The following is a 21,268-nucleotide window of genomic DNA, read 5'->3' as shown; positions in this document are numbered from 1 at the left end:
CATCTCAATATTCTCATAATAAAGCTTTGTTCAGAATTCGATGACAAAAGCTCTATAAAGTTCACAGATACACTGAAGTGATTGAAAAACCCAATTTCCCGCTGCACGGTGGAAAAGCTAAATACGTGACACAAATGATAAAATGAAACATGCTTATCAAATAATGCTCTAGCCTTGTTTGATTTGTTGAGGAGATGAGGAGGAAGAGGAAGAGCACTCACTTCCAATAGCTGTACGTGATGCTCATTTCCTTCCTGCACCTCTCTGCTGAAGTGCATGGCCATGAGACCGTTTCCCTACAAGGAGACAATGCAGCGTCAGCGCAACTCATCTCCAGGATCTGTTGGCAGCCCGGGACAAGTTTATCTTTGGATTTATCAACAGTATACTTAATAAACTTCTCTGATATTACAAGAAATTAAAGAACATTAGAAGAAATCAATGAAAATTTAGAAGGCAAGCACATTATCACAAATAAATGTACATTTGGACAATAATTATTATATTAGGAGATAGTGATCAACAACAAAAAGACAAACAAAGCTTCACATCAAACAATCTCACCTCATCCTTGCTTTATACGAGAAGGCTTTTATCATTCATGGAATCATTTCGATTTAACTAGTGAAAGTCTCAAAGTCTGAGAGCCGAAAGTCTCAAAGAAAAAAACGTTTTGAGAAATTTATGAAACCTCCCACCCACCTCAGCACACCCGATGTGACCCCAAATGGTTCCACAGAAAGTTTGATGGGGCTAGCCCCAAAACTGAGAGTAGTAGTTTGGGGATGTACAGACAGACAGACAGAGAGATAGACAGACAGACAGAGAGATAGACAGACACTCCTGCTTCAATATTTCAGTCTTATCCAATAATATCACCTTTGTATAAATGTACTAACATATTCATATCATCTTTGTTTAAATGAACGAACAGATTAATATCACCTTTTTCTAAATGTACTAACACATTAATATCACCTATGTCTAAATGTACCAACATATTAATATCACTTTTGTATAAATGTACCAACACATCAATATCACCTCTGTCTAAACTCTAAATGTACAAACATATTAATATTACCTTTGTCTAAATGTACTAACATATTAATATTACCTTTGTCTAAACGTACTAACATATTAATATTACCTTTGTCTAAACGTACTAGCATATTAATATTACCTTTGTCTAAATGCACTAACACATTAATATCACCTATGTCTAAATGTACAAACATATTAATATCACTTTTGTATGAATGTACCAACACATCAATATCACCTTTGTCTAAACTCTAAATGAACAAACATATTAATATTACCTTTGTCTAAATGTACTAACATATTAATATTACCTTTGTCTAAACGTACTAACATATTAATATCACCTGTGTCTAAATATACGAACATATTAATATCACCTTTGTCTAAATGTACTAACATATTAATATCACCTTTGTCTAAATGTACTAACACATTAATATCACCTTTGTCTAAATGTACTAACCTATTAATATCACCTTTGTCTAAATGTACCAACATATTAATATCACATTTGTATAAATGTACTAACACATTAATAACACCTTTGTCTAAATGTACCAACACATTAATATCACCTGTGTCTAAATATACGAACATATTAATATCACCTTTGTCTAAATGTACGAACAGATTCATATTACCTTTGTCTAAATCACCCCGGCGCAACATGGGGGTCGTTTGGGGGTTTTCCGGGGGTCATGAAGGGGTCATAAATAACATATCAATTTGTTGAGCCCATTTTTAGGAACCTAACAAAGGTACATACCACACACAGTATTTTGTTCGCGTATGCACGTACGTCATGACCCCCAGGTTAAGAACCGCTGGTCTAAATGTACTAACATATGAATATTACATTTGTCTAAATGTACTAACATATTAATATTACATTTGTCTAAATGTACTTAACACATTAATAACACCTTTGTCAAAATGTACTAACAGATTAATAATACCTTTGTCTAAATGTACTATCATATTAATATCACCTTTGTCTAAATGTACTAACATATAAATAATACCTTTGTCGAAATGTACTGACATATAAATAATACCTTTGTCGAAATGTACTGACATATTAATATCACTTTTGTCTAAATGTACTAACACATTAATATTACCTTTGTCTAAATGTACTAACATATAAATAATACCTTTGTCGAAATGTACTGACATATAAATAATACCTTTGTCGAAATGTACTGACATATAAATAATACCTTTGTCGAAATGTACTAACACATTAATATCACCTTTGTCGAAATGTACTGACATTCATATCACCAATGTCTAAATATACTAATAAAGCGCGGCGTTACGCGCGCTGCTTGCGAGCAAGGAGGAAGCGGACAAGCGGTAACTTATAAGCGTCTTTATTTCAGGAGCTCACTGTAACACTGGCGCGCTCCGGGCTGCGCGCCCAGTGTATATCATGAGGCCACGCCTACCCCTCGGGCGTGGCCACCGCCCACTTGGTGCGCGGAATGATGTCACCACGCCAGTGGGCTTTTGTGTCCGCCACACGCGCCCCCCCCCAGAATTCCCGCGCACCTGGAGGGCCAGTTTGCGGGGCAGACGAATGACCCGGCCGAAGCGCCCCCTGGCGATCGGCGGCGTCCGGGGTGCAGGGATGCCAGGTGGGATGCCCCTGGCTGCCCCTGGGATGGGTGCAGGACCGGGGGGTGGCGTGGCGGCGGGGCTGGGCGGTGCCGGGGGTCCGCCCGCAGGGGGGCGGCCCCGACGTGGGGGTCGGGCCATTGGCGGTGGATGGTCCACGTCGAGGTGGGCCGGCTTGAGGCGGTCTACCGAAACGCGGTCAGGAGTACCGCCGATGTCCAGGGTGAAGTGCTTCGCCCCGGTCTCCAGCACGTGGAAAGGCCTGTCGTACGGGGGCCGCAGTGGTGTCCGGTGGGCATCGTGGCGGACGAAGACGTACTCCGCCGTGTGAAGCTCCGGGGCGACGTGCGTCGGTGGGTGCCCGTGGCATGCCGTTGGCACCGGGGCGAACCTCTGGGCGGTCTCTTGCAGAGCGGAGCGCTGCTGCGCCGCGGACCATGGTGCCGTGGAGTCGGGGAGGAACTCGCCCGGCACCCGCAGCGGTTGCCCGAAGACCAACTCCGCCGCGGATGCACGCAGGTCCTCTTTGGGCGCCGTCCGGAGGCCCAGCAGGACCCAGGGGAGCCTGTCGACCCAGCCGCCGTCGCGGAGGGTGGCCCGGAGCGCGGCCTTCAATGAGCGGTGAAATCGCTCACACAGGCCGTTAGCCTGGGGGTGGTAGGCCGTGGTTCGGTGCAGCCGGACCCCAAGCCCCTGCGCGACCGCCCCCCAGAGCTCCGAGGTGAACTGGGGGCCTCGGTCGGACGAGATGTCTGAGGGGGCGCCGAACCAGGCGACCCAGGTGGCGATGAAAGGCTGCGCGACATCGGCCGCCGTTGTCGACGCCAAGGGCACGGTCTCCGGCCACCGGGTGGTGCGGTCCACCATGGTGAGGACGTAGGTGAAACGCCGCGAGGGGGGCAGAGGTCCCACCAGGTCCACGTGGACGTGGTCAAACCGGCGTTCCGGCACCGTGAACGGGGCCAACGGGGCCTGGGTGTGCCGGTGCACCTTGGCGCGCTGGCACGCGAGGCACGTCCTGGCCCAGCCGCGGACGGCCTTCCGGAGGCCATGCCAGACGAACTTGTCGGCGATCAGCCTTTGGGAGGCCCTCGCGCCCGGGTGGGACAGGCCGTGGATGGCGTCAAACACCTGGCGCTGCCAGCCCGCGGGCACGATGGGGCGAGGACGCACGAGGGAGATGTCGCACAAGAGGGCCGCGCCTGTGCCGTCGAACGGCACCTCGGTGACGCGGAGGCCCGTGACGGCGGTCTGCAAGGCCTGGACGTCGGGGTCAGCGGCCTGGTCCGCTGCCATCCGGGCATAGTCGATGCCGAGGTGGACTGCGTGGGCGACGGCACGGGAAAGGCAATCCGCCACCGGGTTGTCCTTCCCCGCGACGTGCTGGATGTCCGTCGTGTACTCGGACACGGCCGAGAGGTGACGCTGCTGCCGGGCCGACCACGGCTCGGTGACCTTGCCCATCGCGAAGATCAGCGGCTTGTGGTCGACGAAGGCAGTGAACGCACGGCCCTTGAGCAGATGGCGGAAGTGCCTGACCGCCAAGTGAAGCCCGAGCAACTCGCGGTCGAAGGTACTGTAACGGCGTTCGGGCGGGCGAAGCTGCCGGCTAAAGAACGCCAGCGGTTGCCAAGCTCCACGCACCCATTGCTCATGCACCGCGCCCACCGCATAGTCCGAGGCATCGGTGGTGAGGGCGATCGGTGCATCGGGCGCCGGGTGCGCGAGCATGGTGGCGTTAGCCAAGGCGAGCTTCGCGCCCGTGAACGCCGTGTCCATGGACGAACCAGACTTCGGAACCGGGGTCCAGGTAACGTCGCCTTTGCCCGGCTTACCTCGGAGAGCTTCGTGCAGGGGGCGCAGGAGCTGGGCAATACGGGGCAGGAACCGATGGTAAAAGTTCACCATGCCCAGGAACTCCTGCAGCCCTCTGATCGTGCGGGGGCGCGGAAACCCCTTCACCGCCTCCACCTTGGCCGACAGGGGGACGGCTCCGTGCCTGGTGACACGGTGCCCCAGAAAATCGATTATGGCGGCGCCGAACCGGCACTTTGCGGGGTTCACAATCAGGCCATGCTGGCCCAGGCGTTCGAAGAGCGTGCGGAGGTGGCATAGGTGCTCTTCGCGGGACGCGCTGGCGACGAGGATATCGTCCAGGTAGACGTAGACAAAATCCAAGTCGCGCAGGACGCTGTCCATCAGTCGCTGGAACGCCTGAGCCGCATTCTTCAGACCGAAGGGCATGCGCAGGAACTCGAAGAGTCCGAATGGCGTGATGACCGCCATCTTCGGGACGTCCTCCGGCCTGACGGGGACCTGATGGTAGCCGCGTATGAGGTCCACCTTCGAGAAGAAGGACATGCCCGCCAAACGGGCGGAAAAGTCCTGAATGTGGGGGACGGGGTAGCGGTCGGGAGTCGTGGCGTCATTGAGACGGCGATAGTCCCCGCACGGTCGCCATCCCCCGCCGGGCTTCGGCACGATGTGCAGCGGCGACGCCCAAGCGCTCTCTGAGCGCCGAACGATGCTGAGTTGCTCCAGGGTAGCGAACTCCGCTTTTGCCACCGCCAGCTTCATCGGCTCGAGGCGGCGTGCCCGGGCGTAGACCGGTGGCCCGACGGTGGGGATGTGATGGGCCACCCCGTGCTTGACGGCCCCTGCCGAGAAGGTGGGCCGCGTGAGGGCCGGGAAGCCGGCGAGGAGGCGGGTGAATGCGTCCGCTGCCGGAAGCGTACAGACCAACGTGGCCGGAACCGAACCGTTCGGCAAGCCGCTTGGCAAGCCGCTCGTTGAGCTGCTCGACGAGCTGGGCAACGCACAAGCGAGCGAGCTGAACGTCTCGGCCTGGACAAGACGTCTGTGCTTGACGTCGATCAGGAGCCCATTAGTGCACAGGAAGTCCGCGCCAAGCAGTGCCATGGGCACGTCGGCGGTGACGAACGTCCATCGGAAAACCTGCCCTCCGAACCGCAGAGAGAGGCAGCGTTTTCCGTACGTACGGATGGGCGTCCTGTTCGCGGCAAGCAGCGCGGGGCCCCCACCCGCGGCGTGCTTGTCTGACGTGCCGGCGGGAACGACAGTCACCTGCGCTCCCGTGTCGCACAGGTAACGGCGCCCGGAGAAGGTGTCCGTTATGAACAGCAGGCTGCTCGAACGGCCGGCGCTCATCGCCACTATTGAGCGCCGGCCCGGGCGTTTCCCGACCTGTTGAAGGAGCATGGCGGATGACACTGCCGAGCTTCGTGGCCGAACTTGGCGTGGAACCAGCACCAGGTGGTGGAGCTGGAGGAGCGCGGCTGGCTCCGCCAGGCCGGTGGAGTTGGCGGGTTTCCCCGCGGTGGCGGTTTTCGCCGCGGCGGTGGGTGGGGCGTGGCGGCGGTCACGAGGTGCGTATCAGCATGCTGCGTATGCTGTATAAGCTGATGCTGTGTATCAGCAGCATCAGCAGCATCAGCATCAGCCTCGAGGGCCGTGACGGCCACGCCGACTCTCGCCCGCGTGTCCGAAGCGGCGAAGTACCTGTCCGCCTCGGCTGCCAATGCTCGGGGTTCCGTTAGCCTGGTCCCGGCCAACGCGAGGCGAACCTGCGCTGGAAGTTGGCGACGGAAAAGCGCCCGGAATAGAGAACCGGGGGCTTCGTCGCCCAACAGTGACAGCATATGGTCCATTCGGACCGACGGGCGCGTGTCACCGAGCTCGGGGAGATCCAGGAGGCGGTCGGCCCGTGCATCGTCCGTGAGGCCGAACGTGGCTAGGAGTAGCCGCTTGAGTGCCTCGTACTTGTGGCCGTCCGGTGGGTGGCGAAGGACGGACACAACTCGAGCGGCCGTGCCGGGCCCGAGGGAGGCGACGACGTGGCAATAGCGCGTGTCATCGCCGGTGAGGCGCCGAAGCTGAAATTGGGCTTCGGCCTGGACGAACCAGACTTCGGCCTGAGCCTCCCAAAATTCGGGAAGTTTGATGAAGTTGGCCATGGCAATGGCGTCGCGTGTGGAAGGATCGCTCCGGCAGATCCAACGTCGAGGGGGTCACCAGTAAAGCGCGGCGTTACGCGCGCTGCTTGCGAGCAAGGAGGAAGCGGACAAGCGGTAACTTATAAGCGTCTTTATTTCAGGAGCTCACTGTAACACTGGCGCGCTCCGGGCTGCGCGCCCGGTGTATATCATGAGGCCACGCCTACCCCTCGGGCGTGGCCACCGCCCACTTGGTGCGCGGAATGATGTCACCACGCCAGTGGGCTTTTGTGTCCGCCACACTAACATATTAATGTTACATTTGTATAAATGCACTCACATATTAATATCACCTTTTTCCAAATGTACTAACATATCAATATCACCTTTGTCTGAATGTACTGACATTCATATCACCTTTATCTAAATATACTAACATATTAATGTTACATTTGTGTAAACTAGCAACGGTACCCGCCCTATGGGCAGGGCTTCAATTGGGAGGCCTAAATGAAAAGGCAAAATATCAGAAATTGAAGGCATTTTTATTTTAAACGATTCATATAAACATCTGTTGAATCATATCACATGCAAATCATCAAAATCTAAACAGTACATGGCGCCCATTTTGAAAAAAGATTGAAATCTGCAAAACGGAAGCGGCAGCCACACGTCTTTCTCAGTCGCACGTTTATGTGTGAAGAGGGCACGCCGAATCTGTAACACGGAAGCGGCCGCTACACCTGTTTCTCAATCGCTTTGCACACGCTGCCATGTTACTTCGGAGCCGCACGTTTATATCGGCAGAGTTCGTCAGGAGTCGATCTACTCTCTCATGGTAGGTAGAATTTCAACAAAAGCCACATCACTGTTCATATCGGTAAATATTATTCCATCATGTTTGGAAAAACTGGAAAATTGGAAAACTTGGAAAATTGTGGAAAAATTGGAAAAACAATATAGCCTATTTTACTCCAAGGGGTGCCAGGAATACCCACCCAAAATATCGTTGCGATCGGTTGAGCCGTTTTTGCGGTACCTTCGAACGGACGGACAGACATTTGGTGAATTATGGTAAGATGCACTCACATATTAATATCACCTTTTTCCAAATGTACTCGCATATCAATTTCACCTTTGTCTAAATGTACTAACACATTAATATAACCTTTGTCTAAATGTGCTAACATATTAATATTACCTTTGTATAAACTAGGGCATGCCCGTACTATATATATATATCTAAAATTATATCCCCCCCCTCTATTTACATGAAATGGTTTGGTCCAAAGCGAACGGCTTGCGAGTACGGTGACAATCCCCCCCCCCTCTATTTACATGAAATGGTTTGGTCCAAAGCGAACGGCTTGCGAGTACGGTGACAATCCCCCCCTCTATTTACATGAAATGGTTTGGTCCAAAGCGAACGGCTTGCGGAGTTTGGTAAAGAAATCGCCATAGCGTGCACAAACGCGCAGGAAAGCGAAAGAATCGCAAATTAGTTTTAATTAGTTTTAAAACATAGTTTAACGCCAACATAGTTTGCCAACGTGAAATAAATGAATACGCTCTCAAATGTGCCGTCCGAGGCAGAGTCTGTTCGGCACGTTCGGCACACGTGATAGCTCGCTGCTCTCTGATTGGTTGAATCGTTTTTTGGACATAGCTCGGTAACTACTTGTCCGATTAATATGAAACCTTGAAAAGGCACATCCTCGGGTCCCCAGCAATATACCTGGCAAGTTTCAAGTATATCGGACCCGTGGTTGTCGAGAAACAGCGGTCACAGACATACAGAGATTACTGGAATTATAGATAGACTAGGGCATGCCCGTACTATATATATATCTAAAATTATATCCCCCCCCTCTATTTACATGAAATGGTTTGGTCCAAAGCGAACGGCTTGCGAGTACGGTGACAATCCCCCCCCTCTATTTACATGAAATGGTTTGGTCCAAAGCGAACGGCTTGCGAGTACGGTGACAATCCCCCCCCTCTATTTACATGAAATGGTTTGGTCCAAAGCGAACGGCTTGCGGAGTTTGGTAAAGAAATCGCCATAGCGTGCACGTAATTAGTTTTAAAACATAGTTTAACGGCAACATAGTTTGCCAACGTGAAATAAATGAATACGCTCTCAAATGTGCCGTCCGAGGCAGAGTCTGTTCGCCACGTTCGGCACACGTGATAGCTCGCTGCTCTCTGATTGGTTGAATCGTTTTTTGGACATAGCTCGGTAACTACTTGTCCGATTAATATGAAACCTTGAAAAGGCACATCCTCGGGTCCCCAGCAATATACCTGGCATGTTTCAAGTATATCGGACCTGTGGTTGTCGAGAAACAGCGGTCACAGACATACATACATACATACATACATACATACATACATACATACATACATACACACAGAGATTACTGGAATTATAGATAGATGTACTCACAAATTAATGTTACTTTTGTCTAAACGTACTAACGTATTAATTTTACATTTGTCTAAATGTACCAACATATCAATATTACCTTTGTCTAAATCTCCAAATGTACTAACATCTGGATGTGTATATACATATTTGAGTAAGTTGTATCTCTGTGAAGCCTTTTCTTTGATTTAATCAAATGAAAAAAAAAGAAATAACGACACTCTGGCCAAATGAAGGGGAGAGGAGAGGAGCTTTACTTCGGTGCGGGCATTCCCACGTCATGTTCAAAGGTGAATTATTTGTCGGGAATCAAACCAATTACATATACACATGAGGGCCAGTCAAAAGGTAACCTTTAAATGGCGATATAAATTCGAGAATGTAATGTGTGTAGTTGTAGACGACACATGTTATATCTATGGGTAAGAGTCATGTTTTACCTGTTTTAGATCTGGCAAAATTGAGCGTATGACATCAGTCAAGCAGTTCTAAGATGGCGGCTCCCTTAGAAGCATGCACCAGGGAGGAGCAACGTTCTGTCATCCGTTTCTTGGGAAGTGAGAGTGTGAATCCCAGTTAAATACATCGCAGAATGAAGATGCAATATGGTGAAGCATGTTTATCGCTGCAGCAGGTGTATGACTGGACAGGAAGTTTAAAAGTGGAGTGTCCAGTGTGGAAGATGCTGCTCGCTCGGGCCGGCCTCACACAGCCGACACACCAGAAATGGCTGCAGGAGTTGAGCGCGTACGAAGGGAAAACTGTCGCATTACGCTGGATGAAGTAGTCTCCGAATTGAACATCAGCCAAGGTTCAGCACACCATATCATTCACAACATAATGGGGTCCCGCAAAGTGTCTGCAAGGTGGGTGGCCTAGACAACTCACATCGAACTGAAAGAACGGCGAGTGGACGCATGTGAAGAACTTCTGCAACGTTACGAAACAGAAGGCTACGCTTTCTTCCAGCGCATAGTGACTGGGGATGAAAACTGGGTCCACTACTTTCAGCCAAAAACGAAGAGGGCAAGCAAAGAGTGGCGCCATTCAACTTCACCGGAGCCCAAAAAATTCCGCACACAGCGGTCCACTGGAAAAGTGATGCTGCCGCTCTTCTGGGATAGCAGAGGCCCACTTGTAGAACATTACATGCCCAAAGGGACCACAGTCACCAGTGCATCACACTGCGACCTCCTTAAAAATCACCTGAAACCAGCAATCAGATCAAAACGTCGTGGAGTACTCACTGCCGATGTTTTTCTGCAGCATGACATTGCTCGGCACCATACTGCACGCGCTACAGCTGCAACAATCGAGGACCTGCATTTTGAGTGTCTTCCTCATCCACCCTACTCGCCAGACCTCGCCCCTTCGGATTACCACATCTTTGGGCCACTTAAAGAGGCACTTGGTGGAACCACTTTCCGATCTGACGAAGAGGTCCAAGAGGCGGTGCACGAATGGCTACAGAAGCAGCAAAAATATATTTTTTTTCTAGAGGAATCCAGGCCTTAGCAAAGCGCTGGAAAAAATGCATTGAACACAATGGAGATTATGTTGAAAAATAAGTTGTTACATGCGTACCTGCAATAAACAAGTTGTGAAAAATATTTTAAGGCTAATTATTGACTGCCCCTCGTGTGTGTGTATGTGTGTGTGTATATATATATATACACACACACACACATATATATATATTCCGTAAGCAGAATGAAAATTAAAATTAATATACAAAGGTTCCACAGTCTCAGTACGGGACTACACCGAGTGTAAGTAGTCGCACGGTCCTATGGGACCTTAAACAAAGGGATGAGGCCAATTGGCCCATCAATGCCAGGTTCCACTCCTGGGTTTATTGTAAAACAGTCAACGCTCATGGAAGAATTCCAACAGAACGGATCAGGACACAACAGAACAAAAGCACCAGTGTGGAGAGGGAGGGGGAGATCAACAGCAGAGATGAAAAATAAAAAAGAGGGAGACTTGGACAAAATGTGTGTGGGAAGGAATGAGGGGTGGACAAGATGGATGCAGTAAGCAAACTCCCAGGAAGGAAAAACTGACAATTTGGAAGCAGGTGCGCTTGGGGTAGAGATTGGGGGGGTGGGGGGGGGGGGAGGATGGGTTGACATGGGTAGAAACTATCATCGTTTTGGATGATGGCACACAGACTCCGCTTCATCACAGGAGATCCTATTAATCCTGAAAGCTTTGGGTTCCACGGCATCAACATGAGCAAGGTGTGAGGCAGGTGAGTGAGCCCTAAGGGGAGAGCAGCACTCCATCCAGCTGTGGATGAAAGCCTTGTAGGTGGATAGGAGTTCAGGTGTGCCGAGGAAGGAAATTGCACGACGACGAATGCCCAATTAGTGACTGGCGTGACCAGATGACCCAACTTGTATTCATATTACCCTTGGCTAAGTGTACGAGCTTTACCTGATGGATTTGGACCGATCGGCAGCTCTTTGTACAAAATTCCCAATCACTATTTTGTCCATTTTCCTGCAATTCTTGCATCTTTACCTTTTGGGGATTTTGGCCGACGCCGTTTTTACTGAGGTAGCTTATTAACTGTTTACGTGCTGCTTGCCATGATCGTGGCCTCACGGGAATGTGCTGTTGGCCATGGTCATGGGGAGCGTACTATTGGCCACGATCGTGGCCCGCGTCAATTTTTCAACAACCTGAATTGTTCCTATTTTTCGGCATGTGGTCTTCAGTGACTGGATTCGAACCAGATTTTCGTTTCACACACTGGAAAAATTCTGCACTCAAACAGTTGAAGTCCATCCCAATTTGCCCTGAGGGCAACAAGAGTCAACCACACGGTGTCGATTGTAGTCTGGTGGCACACCGACATGGTGACCAGATACCCTTCCTGAACTCATTCAGGGGCCAGCTGAGTGTTCACTGTGACTCCAATAGTGACAAGGAACTTCTCCCGAGACAACTCAATTTCTAGTTTGCTCGGAATCCCAATCAGTAATCGTGGCGCCTGCCACCGGATTCGAACCCACTGCCGCCAGTGGAGTATCTTCACCCGAGACTAACACCATTTATGTTTTTACATTTTGTGTAAGCTGTTGTTTATGAATAGGCCAAACCAATCACACCAAAGAATTATTTTTGTGTACTCACTCCTTCACACCCCATTTGAAATATAAGGAAAGCAGAATGAAGTTGTCAAGGCAGTGGCCATTTTGAATCAAAACTCTCTGGTGGAACACACTTACATAGGAACAACAGCTGTTATTCCAAGAAATGCAGGAGCAGAAATCCCTTATCGGGCTAATCTCAGATTTCCATGTCGAGCGCAAGTAGTGGGGGAATGGGAGGGACCTTGGGCATGACATTCTCAAGGAATTCCAGATAAATGGTCCCTCGTGGGCTTGCAGCTGCAGGACGGGATCAGAGGAACTGCAGGGAGAATGGTCACAAAACCATCCATGTTCAACGTTCCGGGAACACGAAGCAACACACGGCTCAAGTGTTCACTCGCGCCTCAAGGGTTCACAAAACGTGAGATCAAATTTTGGGAAATCCATCCCAACTTCTCATCCATCCCAATTATGGGAAATCCATCCTAATTATGGGAAATCAATCCCAACTTCTCATCTATCCAAATTATGGGAGACTGTACACTTTTGTATACCTGGTGTTGGCCTAATGGTTAGGGCAGCGGGCTTGGGAACCTAAGGTCCTGAGTTTGAATCCGGTTCAGCTGTTGAATTAATACCAGGTGGGGTTGACTCAGCCCGTCATCCTTCCGAGGTCAGCGAAATGAGTACCAGGTACTGGGTCCTCTCTAAAGGACGTTGGTGGCAGGATCTGCACACCAACCGCCATAAACACACCTCATTCCATAGCACACCCAGTGGTGTGTGTCGGGATGGTGCTGAGGAGTCGTCCAAGGATGCAGCGAAGTGCTGATCCAGCGTACGCTCCCATATATATATATATATATATATATATATATATATATATATATATACACATACACACACACACACTTTTGTCCAATGAATGTCCCTCCACACCTGCCAATAACACATCTGTTGAAAATGGAAGCCGTGGCATTTTTGAAAATCGCTTTGGAAATGTTAAAGAAACATGTGCTTCCTGTGGGATGGATGAGAAAGGATGTGCTCTGGGATTTTTCATCCTCGCTTCCCCGGCATAGCCTGTATCGGGGAGTTGCACCTGCACATAATCATCTTGAGAGGAGCGACAAGCAGACGTGGCTTCACATGCTTAGCAACGCTCCTACCGATGTGCAAGACCCAGTACCACAAAACCTGGGCCTTGGTATCACAAGTGAAGATATTTCTCAAAAGTAGATGATGAGTTAGCTAGAAGATAAAGGAGGTCGTCAGGATTGATGAAACACACATAACACACAATTTTGGGCAAGACCCTATCACGGACGTCACATTTACACAATCATCCCTCCAGACCCAGCTACCAAGCAGTCCTACCAATGTTCATGTACCCCTCTATCCCCAATACTTCTGGGTACTGACCTAATTCCAGTTTAAAACAATATACTGTGTCGTGTTTATCTGGGGAAGGGGAAGCAAACCTATCTCGTTATCTGCTTTGTTAACATCACGTTTATCCACTCTGTTATCATCTTATCTGCTCTGTCAACATCATTTTAATCTGCTCTGTCAACATAATGTCGATCTGATCTGTTAACATCATGTTTATCCAATCAGTCAACATACTCTTTACTCTGTTAACATCATGTTTATCCACTTTGTTAACATACTCTCCACTCTGTTTACATCATGTTTAACTGCTCTGTCAACATCATCCTATCTGCTCCATTAACATCACATTTATCCACTCTGTTAACATACTCTATGCTCTGTTAACATCACATTTATCCACTCTGTTAACATACTCTCTGCTCTGTTTACATCATGTTTATCCACTTTGTTAACATCACGTTTATCTACTCAGTCAACATACTCTCTGCTCTGTTAACATGTCTATCTGCTCTGTTAACATGTCTATCTGCTCTGTTAACATCATCCTATCTGCTCCATTAACATCACATTTATCCACTCTGTTAACATACTCTATGCTCTGTTAACATCACATTTATCCACTCTGTTAACATACTCTCTGCTCTGTTAACATCATGTTTATCCACTTTGTTAACATAATCTCTGCTCTGTTAACATGTTTCCTGCTCTGTCAACATCATCTTATCTGCTCTGTTAACATCATGTTTCCTGCTCTGTCAACATCATCCTATCTGCTCCATTAACATCACATTTATCCACTCTGATAACATACTCTCTGCTCCATTAACATCATGTTTATCTGCTCTGTTAACATCACGTTTATCTACTCAGTCAACATACTCTCTGCTCTGTTAACATGTCTATCTGCTCTGTTAACATCATCCTATCTGCTCTGTTAACATCATCCTATCTGCTCTGTTAACATCTTATCTGCTCTGTTAACATCATCTTATCTGCTCTGTTAACATCATCTTATCCGATCTGTTCATATCATGCCCATCTCCTCTGTTAATATCATGTTTATCTGCAAATGAAGAGAATCAAGAGAAGGAGCAAGTGGAACAAACATGACTGACACCCAACATTGTGTGAAACGTCAAAGAAAACATGAAATTTTACAGAAAGAACGTTCAACATGGAGGTTGTATGAAAATATTACTGCAACGGAGGAAACATGGATGTCATCAAAACTCCAAAATTGACATGTGTATAATTTTCGTCATGTCGCGGAAATATCGCTAACTTTGGTGGGAGCCGGTATTACAAATTGTCTCCCTCCCTTTATCTTGTGATATGGAGTATGATATGTTGTGATCAATAAAATTTCTTTCAAGAATGACAAACATTACAAAGTGCAATTCCAAGAATGTGCCGGAGCACATTGCATACCATAGGTGGCCCGAGAAGGGTACTCCTGCTCAGTGGGACCGCAGGTGAGCCAAGAAGGGTACTCCCACCCGGAGGGACCAAAGGTGGGCCAAGAAGGGTACCCCCCACCCAGAGGGACCGAAGGTGGGCCGATAAGGATACCCCAGCCCGGAGGGACCGAAGGTGGGTCGAGAAGGGTGCCCCCGCCCAGAGGGACAGAATGTGGGCCAAGGTTACTCCCACCCAGAGTGACCGAATGTGGGCCGATAAGGATACTCCCACCCAGTGGGACCGAAGATGGGCCAAGAAGTGTGTTCCGCCCGGAGTGACCGAATGTGGGTCGAGAAGGGTACTCCTGCCCAGAGGGAATGAATGTGGGTCGAGAAGGGTACTCCCGCCTAGAAGGACCGAATGTGGGTCGAGAAGGGTACTCCCGCCCAGAGGGACTGAATGTGAGCCGAGAAGGGTACTCCCGCCTAGAGGGACTGAATGTGAGCCGAGAAGGGTACTCCCGCCTAGAGGGACCGAATGTGGGTCGAGAAGGGTACTCCCGCCTAGAAGGACCGAAAGTGGGTCGAGAAGGGTACTCCTGCCCAGAGGGACTGAATGTGGGCCGAGAAGGGTACTCCCGCCTAGAGGGACCGAATGTGGGTCGAGAAGGGTACTCCCGCCTAGACAGACTGAATGTGGGCTGAAAAGGATACTCCCACACAGTGGGACTGAAGGTGGGCCAATAAGCGCATTCCCGCCCGGAGTGACCAATTGCGGGTCGAGAAGGGTACTCCTGCCCAGAGGGACCAAAGGTGAGCCAGGAAGGGTATTCCCATCCAGTGGGACTGAAGGTGGGACGAGAAGGGTATTCCTGCCCAGATTGTAAGGGTGCCCACTAGTAGAGGGAGTGATGGGTTGTGGGTGGGGGTTGGCACAATGGAATTAATAATGCTGATTAACCCTATACTGATTGGTTTTAGGGCTCATGCCCTCCCACTGAGCATACCACTGAAAAATGAATCGGAGATGTCATCACTCATCATTATGCCAGATGAGAAAGTGTGATATCACCTCAAAACATAAACAAGGAAAAATTAGGAGTAAGGCTAACTGGAGGGGTAAGAAAGTGACAATCTTGCAATGCTTGAGAATGTAATATATTCAAAGAAGCACGCACACAAACACACACGCACGCACACGAGGTCACAATAAACATTCCTCCATTCCAAATGCAAGTGCCAAAGTGGGTTGGATGTTCCAGACTGCACAAGGGACAACACGCTACTTGTGACGGCTTCCATACCGATAGGATGACGTCGGGCTGCTTCTGTTGACTCAGCACCACGTTCACATCGGGAGCAACATCGGCTCGAACTCGATACTTCAGAACTCCTCCATACGAAAGAACCTGGAACAACAGCGAAGCTTCGGCTTCCTTGTCTATACAACTCAATAAATTAAATAAATTCGATGCATTTTTATTTTATACAAAGTCGACGCTTATGGAGGAGCGAGAACATGGAACGGATCAGGATGAAACAGAACAAAATGAACGGCAGAAGGAATGGGGGTAGCACAACAGTATAGCCCTTCTGTATCGTGAAAAAACATCTCAATCCAGTTTTCCCTCCTATGGGTTCCCTTCGGTATTCATCTTGTACACCCCGTGCATCCTCTCCTGCCCCCTGACCCGCAATTCCTCACTACACCCATCCACCCCCCCCCCCCCAATTCCTCTCTGCATGCCTATTGTTTGTCCGCCTCCCTCTGTCTTGGCCTTCGACTCTGCTGTTGGTGTTTCCCCCCTCTCCCTGCTGTTCCTTTTCTCCTGTTGCATCCTGATCCGTTCAGTGTACTAGTGCTAGCTCTTCCACGAGCTTCGACGATGTATACCAAAAAATTGTAAAAAAAACAACAACAACATACAAACCATGATACAACAAACAACAACAACAGGCATTTTAAGGCCATTTTCCCTGCAAGAGCGGGGGTTAGCCTTGCGGTCCCCATGGCAATGTTCTCCATTTTGCCCTATTTTCTGCATCTCCCCTTGATAACCCCCTTGCCCGCATTTCTTCTTCGACCATCTTTAGCCAAGCCTTTCTCTGTCTTCCCCGTCCTCTACTTCCTTCTACATTCATTCCCATCATTCTTTTCAACCAGTCACTTTCATCCTTCCTCAACACATGACCAAACCATCTCAACCTGTTTCTCTTCACAGCATCCATCACAGGCTCTATTCCCATCATCTTTCGCAATTCATCATTTGTCTTCCTCTCTCTCAACGATACTCCACACATCCACCGAACCATTCGCATTTCCACCCTTTCCAGCCTTCGTTGCTGCTCTACGTTCATTACCCATGTCTCACTCCCATAAATCATAACACTTCTCACACATGCAGCATACACCTTTCCTTTCAGCTTCAATGACACTCCCCTCCTCGTCAGCACGCCACTCAGTTCCCGAAACTTCTTCCATGCACACCTCACTCCACTCGAGCAACCGTTGCCGAGTCTGATCCACCTTCTCCATTCAGCATGTCTCCAAGGTAACCATATGTTTTCACACCTTCCAGCTTCATGCCGTCTCCAAGATCCAACTCAACATTTCCTCCATCTGCAGCTCCCTCTGTGCACACCTTACACTTGAATGTAGCTGCCATACTGGTTAATGATCCTCTCAAACCACTACATTTTTGATGAACCCACTCAGCGCACATTGTACATTGAATGGAATTCACTCCGACACCCTTCCTGCACACAGCACACGGCCACTTCCCAGTTCTTTCCACCTCACCACATGCTTTACCACTTGCCAACACCTTCGTTTTTCCGATATTCACCTTCAGACCTTTTGTCTCCATACATTCCTTCCACTTGTTCATCTTCTCCTTCAGTCCATCCATACTTTCTGCAATCAACACCAGATCATCTGCATACAACAACTCCCACGGTAGACCCTCCTTTACGTCCTGAGCCAGCACCTCCATCACAGCTACAAATAGTGGCCTTAGTACCGACCCTTGATGCACTCCCACTTTCACCTCAAACTCACCACTGTTCCAGTCCTTCGTCCTTACAGCTGTGCGTGCTCTTTTATCAGCTGTGCACGCTATTTATCATACAAACCATGATAAATATCAGCAAATTCAAGTTTGTAAATTAAATCAAATAATTTATCAAAACAATTAATTGCCAAGAAGAAAAATCCTGTTCCTTTCCGACATCGACCTGTGGCTAAAACAAATAAATGGATAAATGAATTCTTTGGATGACTCACCCGGTCCCCAAGGTAGGTCGGCGGTGCTGTCCAGTAGAGGTCAGGACCAAGAAAGGCTGAAGGAGCCTGGGCTTGCACCATGCTGAGACTTGGGTCTGAGCGAATGGAAAAGCTATTGAGGTCAGAACCAGTGAGAGTCCAGCCTTGTAAGTCCTCCAGCTGCGACGCAAAAACATGTGACAATGACATGCGAAGTTAGTGATCAGTATAAATTATTATGCACATTAAACGAGGAAATAAATTATTGTAATTATTAAATCATATCCGGAGGGGAGAGTAACCTCACCACATTTAACCCGTGGCTAGAGAGGAGAATAACGTCATCATAATTATCTCGTATGAGCCCTGCAGACACCTCGGGGGGTACAACGCACGGAAAGAGCAGAGGAAGTAAGTCAAGAAAGGAGGTGGAAGACAGAGAGACCACCGACCTGTCTGCAATGGGAAAGTGATAGGCCCATAGATTCAGCTTCATCGCGGGAGATTCCAATAATCGTAAAGGCCTTGGTTTCCACGGTGTCAAGCTGAGCAAGGCATTAGGCAAGGAAGCCAGCCGAGAGGGGAACGCAGTACTCCATCAAGCAGTGGATGAAGGCCTTCTAAGTAGACATGAGTACAGGAGTGCCAAGGAAGGACTTTGACCGACAGAGGATGCCCATTCGGCAAATCGGCAAATGGCTCCCGCGATGAAGCTAACTCCGAGGGCCTTTCACTCACCCACCGCAGGCAGGTTGGTGGTCTTTCTGTCTTCTACCGACTTCTCTCCGGCCTTTCTCCCCCCGCTCTCTGTGCTCTGCCCCCCCAAATATTCCTGCAGGATGCACAAGATCTGCCAGCAACCCTCTTGTGGTGAAACTGCCAAAATCAAGACTCTCTGCTCACCTTCACTCTTTCATTCCTCTTTTCTCCCACCTCTGGAACAAACTCCCTCACTCTCTTCAATCCCACTCCTCCCGCCAGGTATTTAAAACAGCTGTTCACCACCATCTCTTATCTTCCCCCATCCAAAACCTTGATCTTTTCTACCCCCGTTAATTCACCCCAGATCCACTTTTTTGAAATACCGACTTCTTTCCTGGAAGTCCTCGCAGTGTCCATGTGTTTTATACCTTCCCACCCCACCTCCCCCTTTCCCATGCCTCCTCCCCCCAAGCCCTCTCCCTCCCACAGATCTCCCGATGTCCCTGTTCTCTCCTGTTGTACTTGTGTGCTTCCCTCTCTCTCCACATCTCGTCTCCCACTCCCTTGATCATATGTTTTTTTGTGTCAGTTTGTTTGTATGTGATTCATGTTAGCTCTTACACGAGCCTCAATCTTGTACACAAAAAAAAGGCCAACGTTGAAATGTGGTTTGCCCAAGAAAGGTCATTGCTGACAGTGAGAACCAGGAGTTTGAATGATTGAAGAAGGGTAGGATAATTGAAGATGAGGTGGGATGAATAAAGAGGTTAACAGATGAACATGAGGAGGGTGCCTAGGGGAAGTCGCAGCCAGAGGTACTCCTGGGGTTTGGGAAGTGTAAGATCAGTACAAGGGCAGTGAGAAATTGAGTTATTGATATAAAGTGCACCAGCCAGAGTGGGTTCAGGCCTATCAAATCAGAGGAGACAATAGCTGAGGAGAGACACCAAGGAGTCACGGACGACATGTGGTGGAAAGGATTCAGCTAACCAGATGATGTCTGGTTTAATCAGCGGCGGCCTGAATTGAGAGATATGTCAGGGTGAAGCAGAGACCTCGGATGTTTGACGTCAACACAGTTAGTTATGGATGGGGAGGAGCCATTGTGAGGGTGCAGGTTTGGGGGGGCTTGGCAGGGACAGGGTGAGGAAAAGGCGTTGGGGGTCGGTTGAGGAAGAAGGTTTGAGGGGGTGAGTGAGTGGGAGGCTTTGAGTGGGCGGGGTGGTGGTGAAGGATTGAGAAGGTGGGGTGAGGAGGAATGCAGAAAGGGACACATGAACATTTGAGGGGATGGTTGAGGGTGGAAGCGGTAAGAGGAGACATGAAGTGAAGGTATGCCGATTCCAAATTCCCAAATTGGACAACCGGAGATAAAGATCATGGGATTGGAGATAATTTTTGCTGAAGGCATGGAGAAAGATGTTGCTGTTGGTGAGGGATGAGGGTTGGTGGCTAAGCTGTCAGACAGTTTTGGAAAAGAATCATTTTGAAGAAGAAGAAAAATAATAGGAAGAGGAATCGATTGTGCTGAAGAAGAAGAGCACGTGGGGTATTGCTGATAAAGAAATAAGGAAAGTGAAGCATTTTAAAATGTTATGAAATGCTTTTAAAGGAAGAAGGACTAACCCTAACAACGTCGTGCATACTTGAAATCGTGCCCACCTGGGTCCAGTGTTTGAGGGACGTGTGACACTCTCGAGTTGCTCCGAAGCAGAAGCAGCTGGTGCAACCTTTTGGATTCGAAGCTTCGAGTGAGAAAGTACCTGGGCGACACCTGTCGCAGCGATTTCCCATTACGTTCTCCTAAAAGAGATGGCATCAGCAATGGGATTAGAAAATGAAGATGCAGATTCCGTCATGTTTGTATTGCTCATTCTGTGCGGTGTTCATCTCCTCCTTTCGTGATCATCGTGCAACATCGTAAAAAGGAAGAACAAAAAAAATGGTAAAAATAATAAGTGGATGTGTCATTTTTTAGGTTTCATTAACATAATTCTTCTTCTTCCTCTATTTCCTTTATAAGAGGTGATGTACAATGGCACCAAGCTTCTGACTGCCTTGACCATTATCCCCACAAGTACCCCACCAGGGATACACCTATCTAGGGCTAATTCCAATAGACCCTTTAGAATCCAAACACCCTTTACAACCCCAAGACCCATTAAGACCACGAATACCTTAAAGATCATGAAGACCCCTAAAACTCTCTAGAGCCTTTAGCACCCAAATATCCTTTAAGACCCCTTGTAAACCTCGGACCATTTTAAGACCCCGAAGACACTTTCAAAACCCCAAGACCACTGAAGACCCCAAATAACCATAACATCTTTCAAGGCTCTGAAGACCACTAAGACCTTTAAGACCCTTAAGCCACCTAA

At 48.7% G+C, this 21,268-nt stretch overlaps 1 protein-coding gene across 2 annotated transcripts in view; it reads right to left on the bottom strand.

Annotated features, from left to right (window-relative positions):
• Window positions 1–21,268, bottom strand: part of LAMA5 (laminin subunit alpha 5) — a 347,753-nt gene that overhangs the window by 154,838 nt on the left and 171,647 nt on the right. For both annotated transcript variants that reach the window (XM_078778157.1, XM_078778158.1), the window contains 4 exons: window positions 20,553–20,693; window positions 18,210–18,368; window positions 16,231–16,335; window positions 222–296 (listed from right to left, as the gene is read on the bottom strand). In XM_078778157.1, the coding sequence (XP_078634283.1) occupies window positions 222–296; window positions 16,231–16,335; window positions 18,210–18,368; window positions 20,553–20,693 (480 nt within the window). The remainder of the gene's footprint in view (window positions 1–221; window positions 297–16,230; window positions 16,336–18,209; window positions 18,369–20,552; window positions 20,694–21,268) is intronic.

The sequence above is a fragment of the Myxine glutinosa genome, chromosome 5 (assembly GCF_964187855.1).
Source record: "Myxine glutinosa chromosome 5, kmMyxGlut1.1, whole genome shotgun sequence".
Lineage (NCBI taxonomy): Eukaryota > Metazoa > Chordata > Myxini > Myxiniformes > Myxinidae > Myxine > Myxine glutinosa.
Note: the sequence above shows the minus strand (reverse complement) of the source record. Positions and strands in the feature narration are given on the sequence as shown.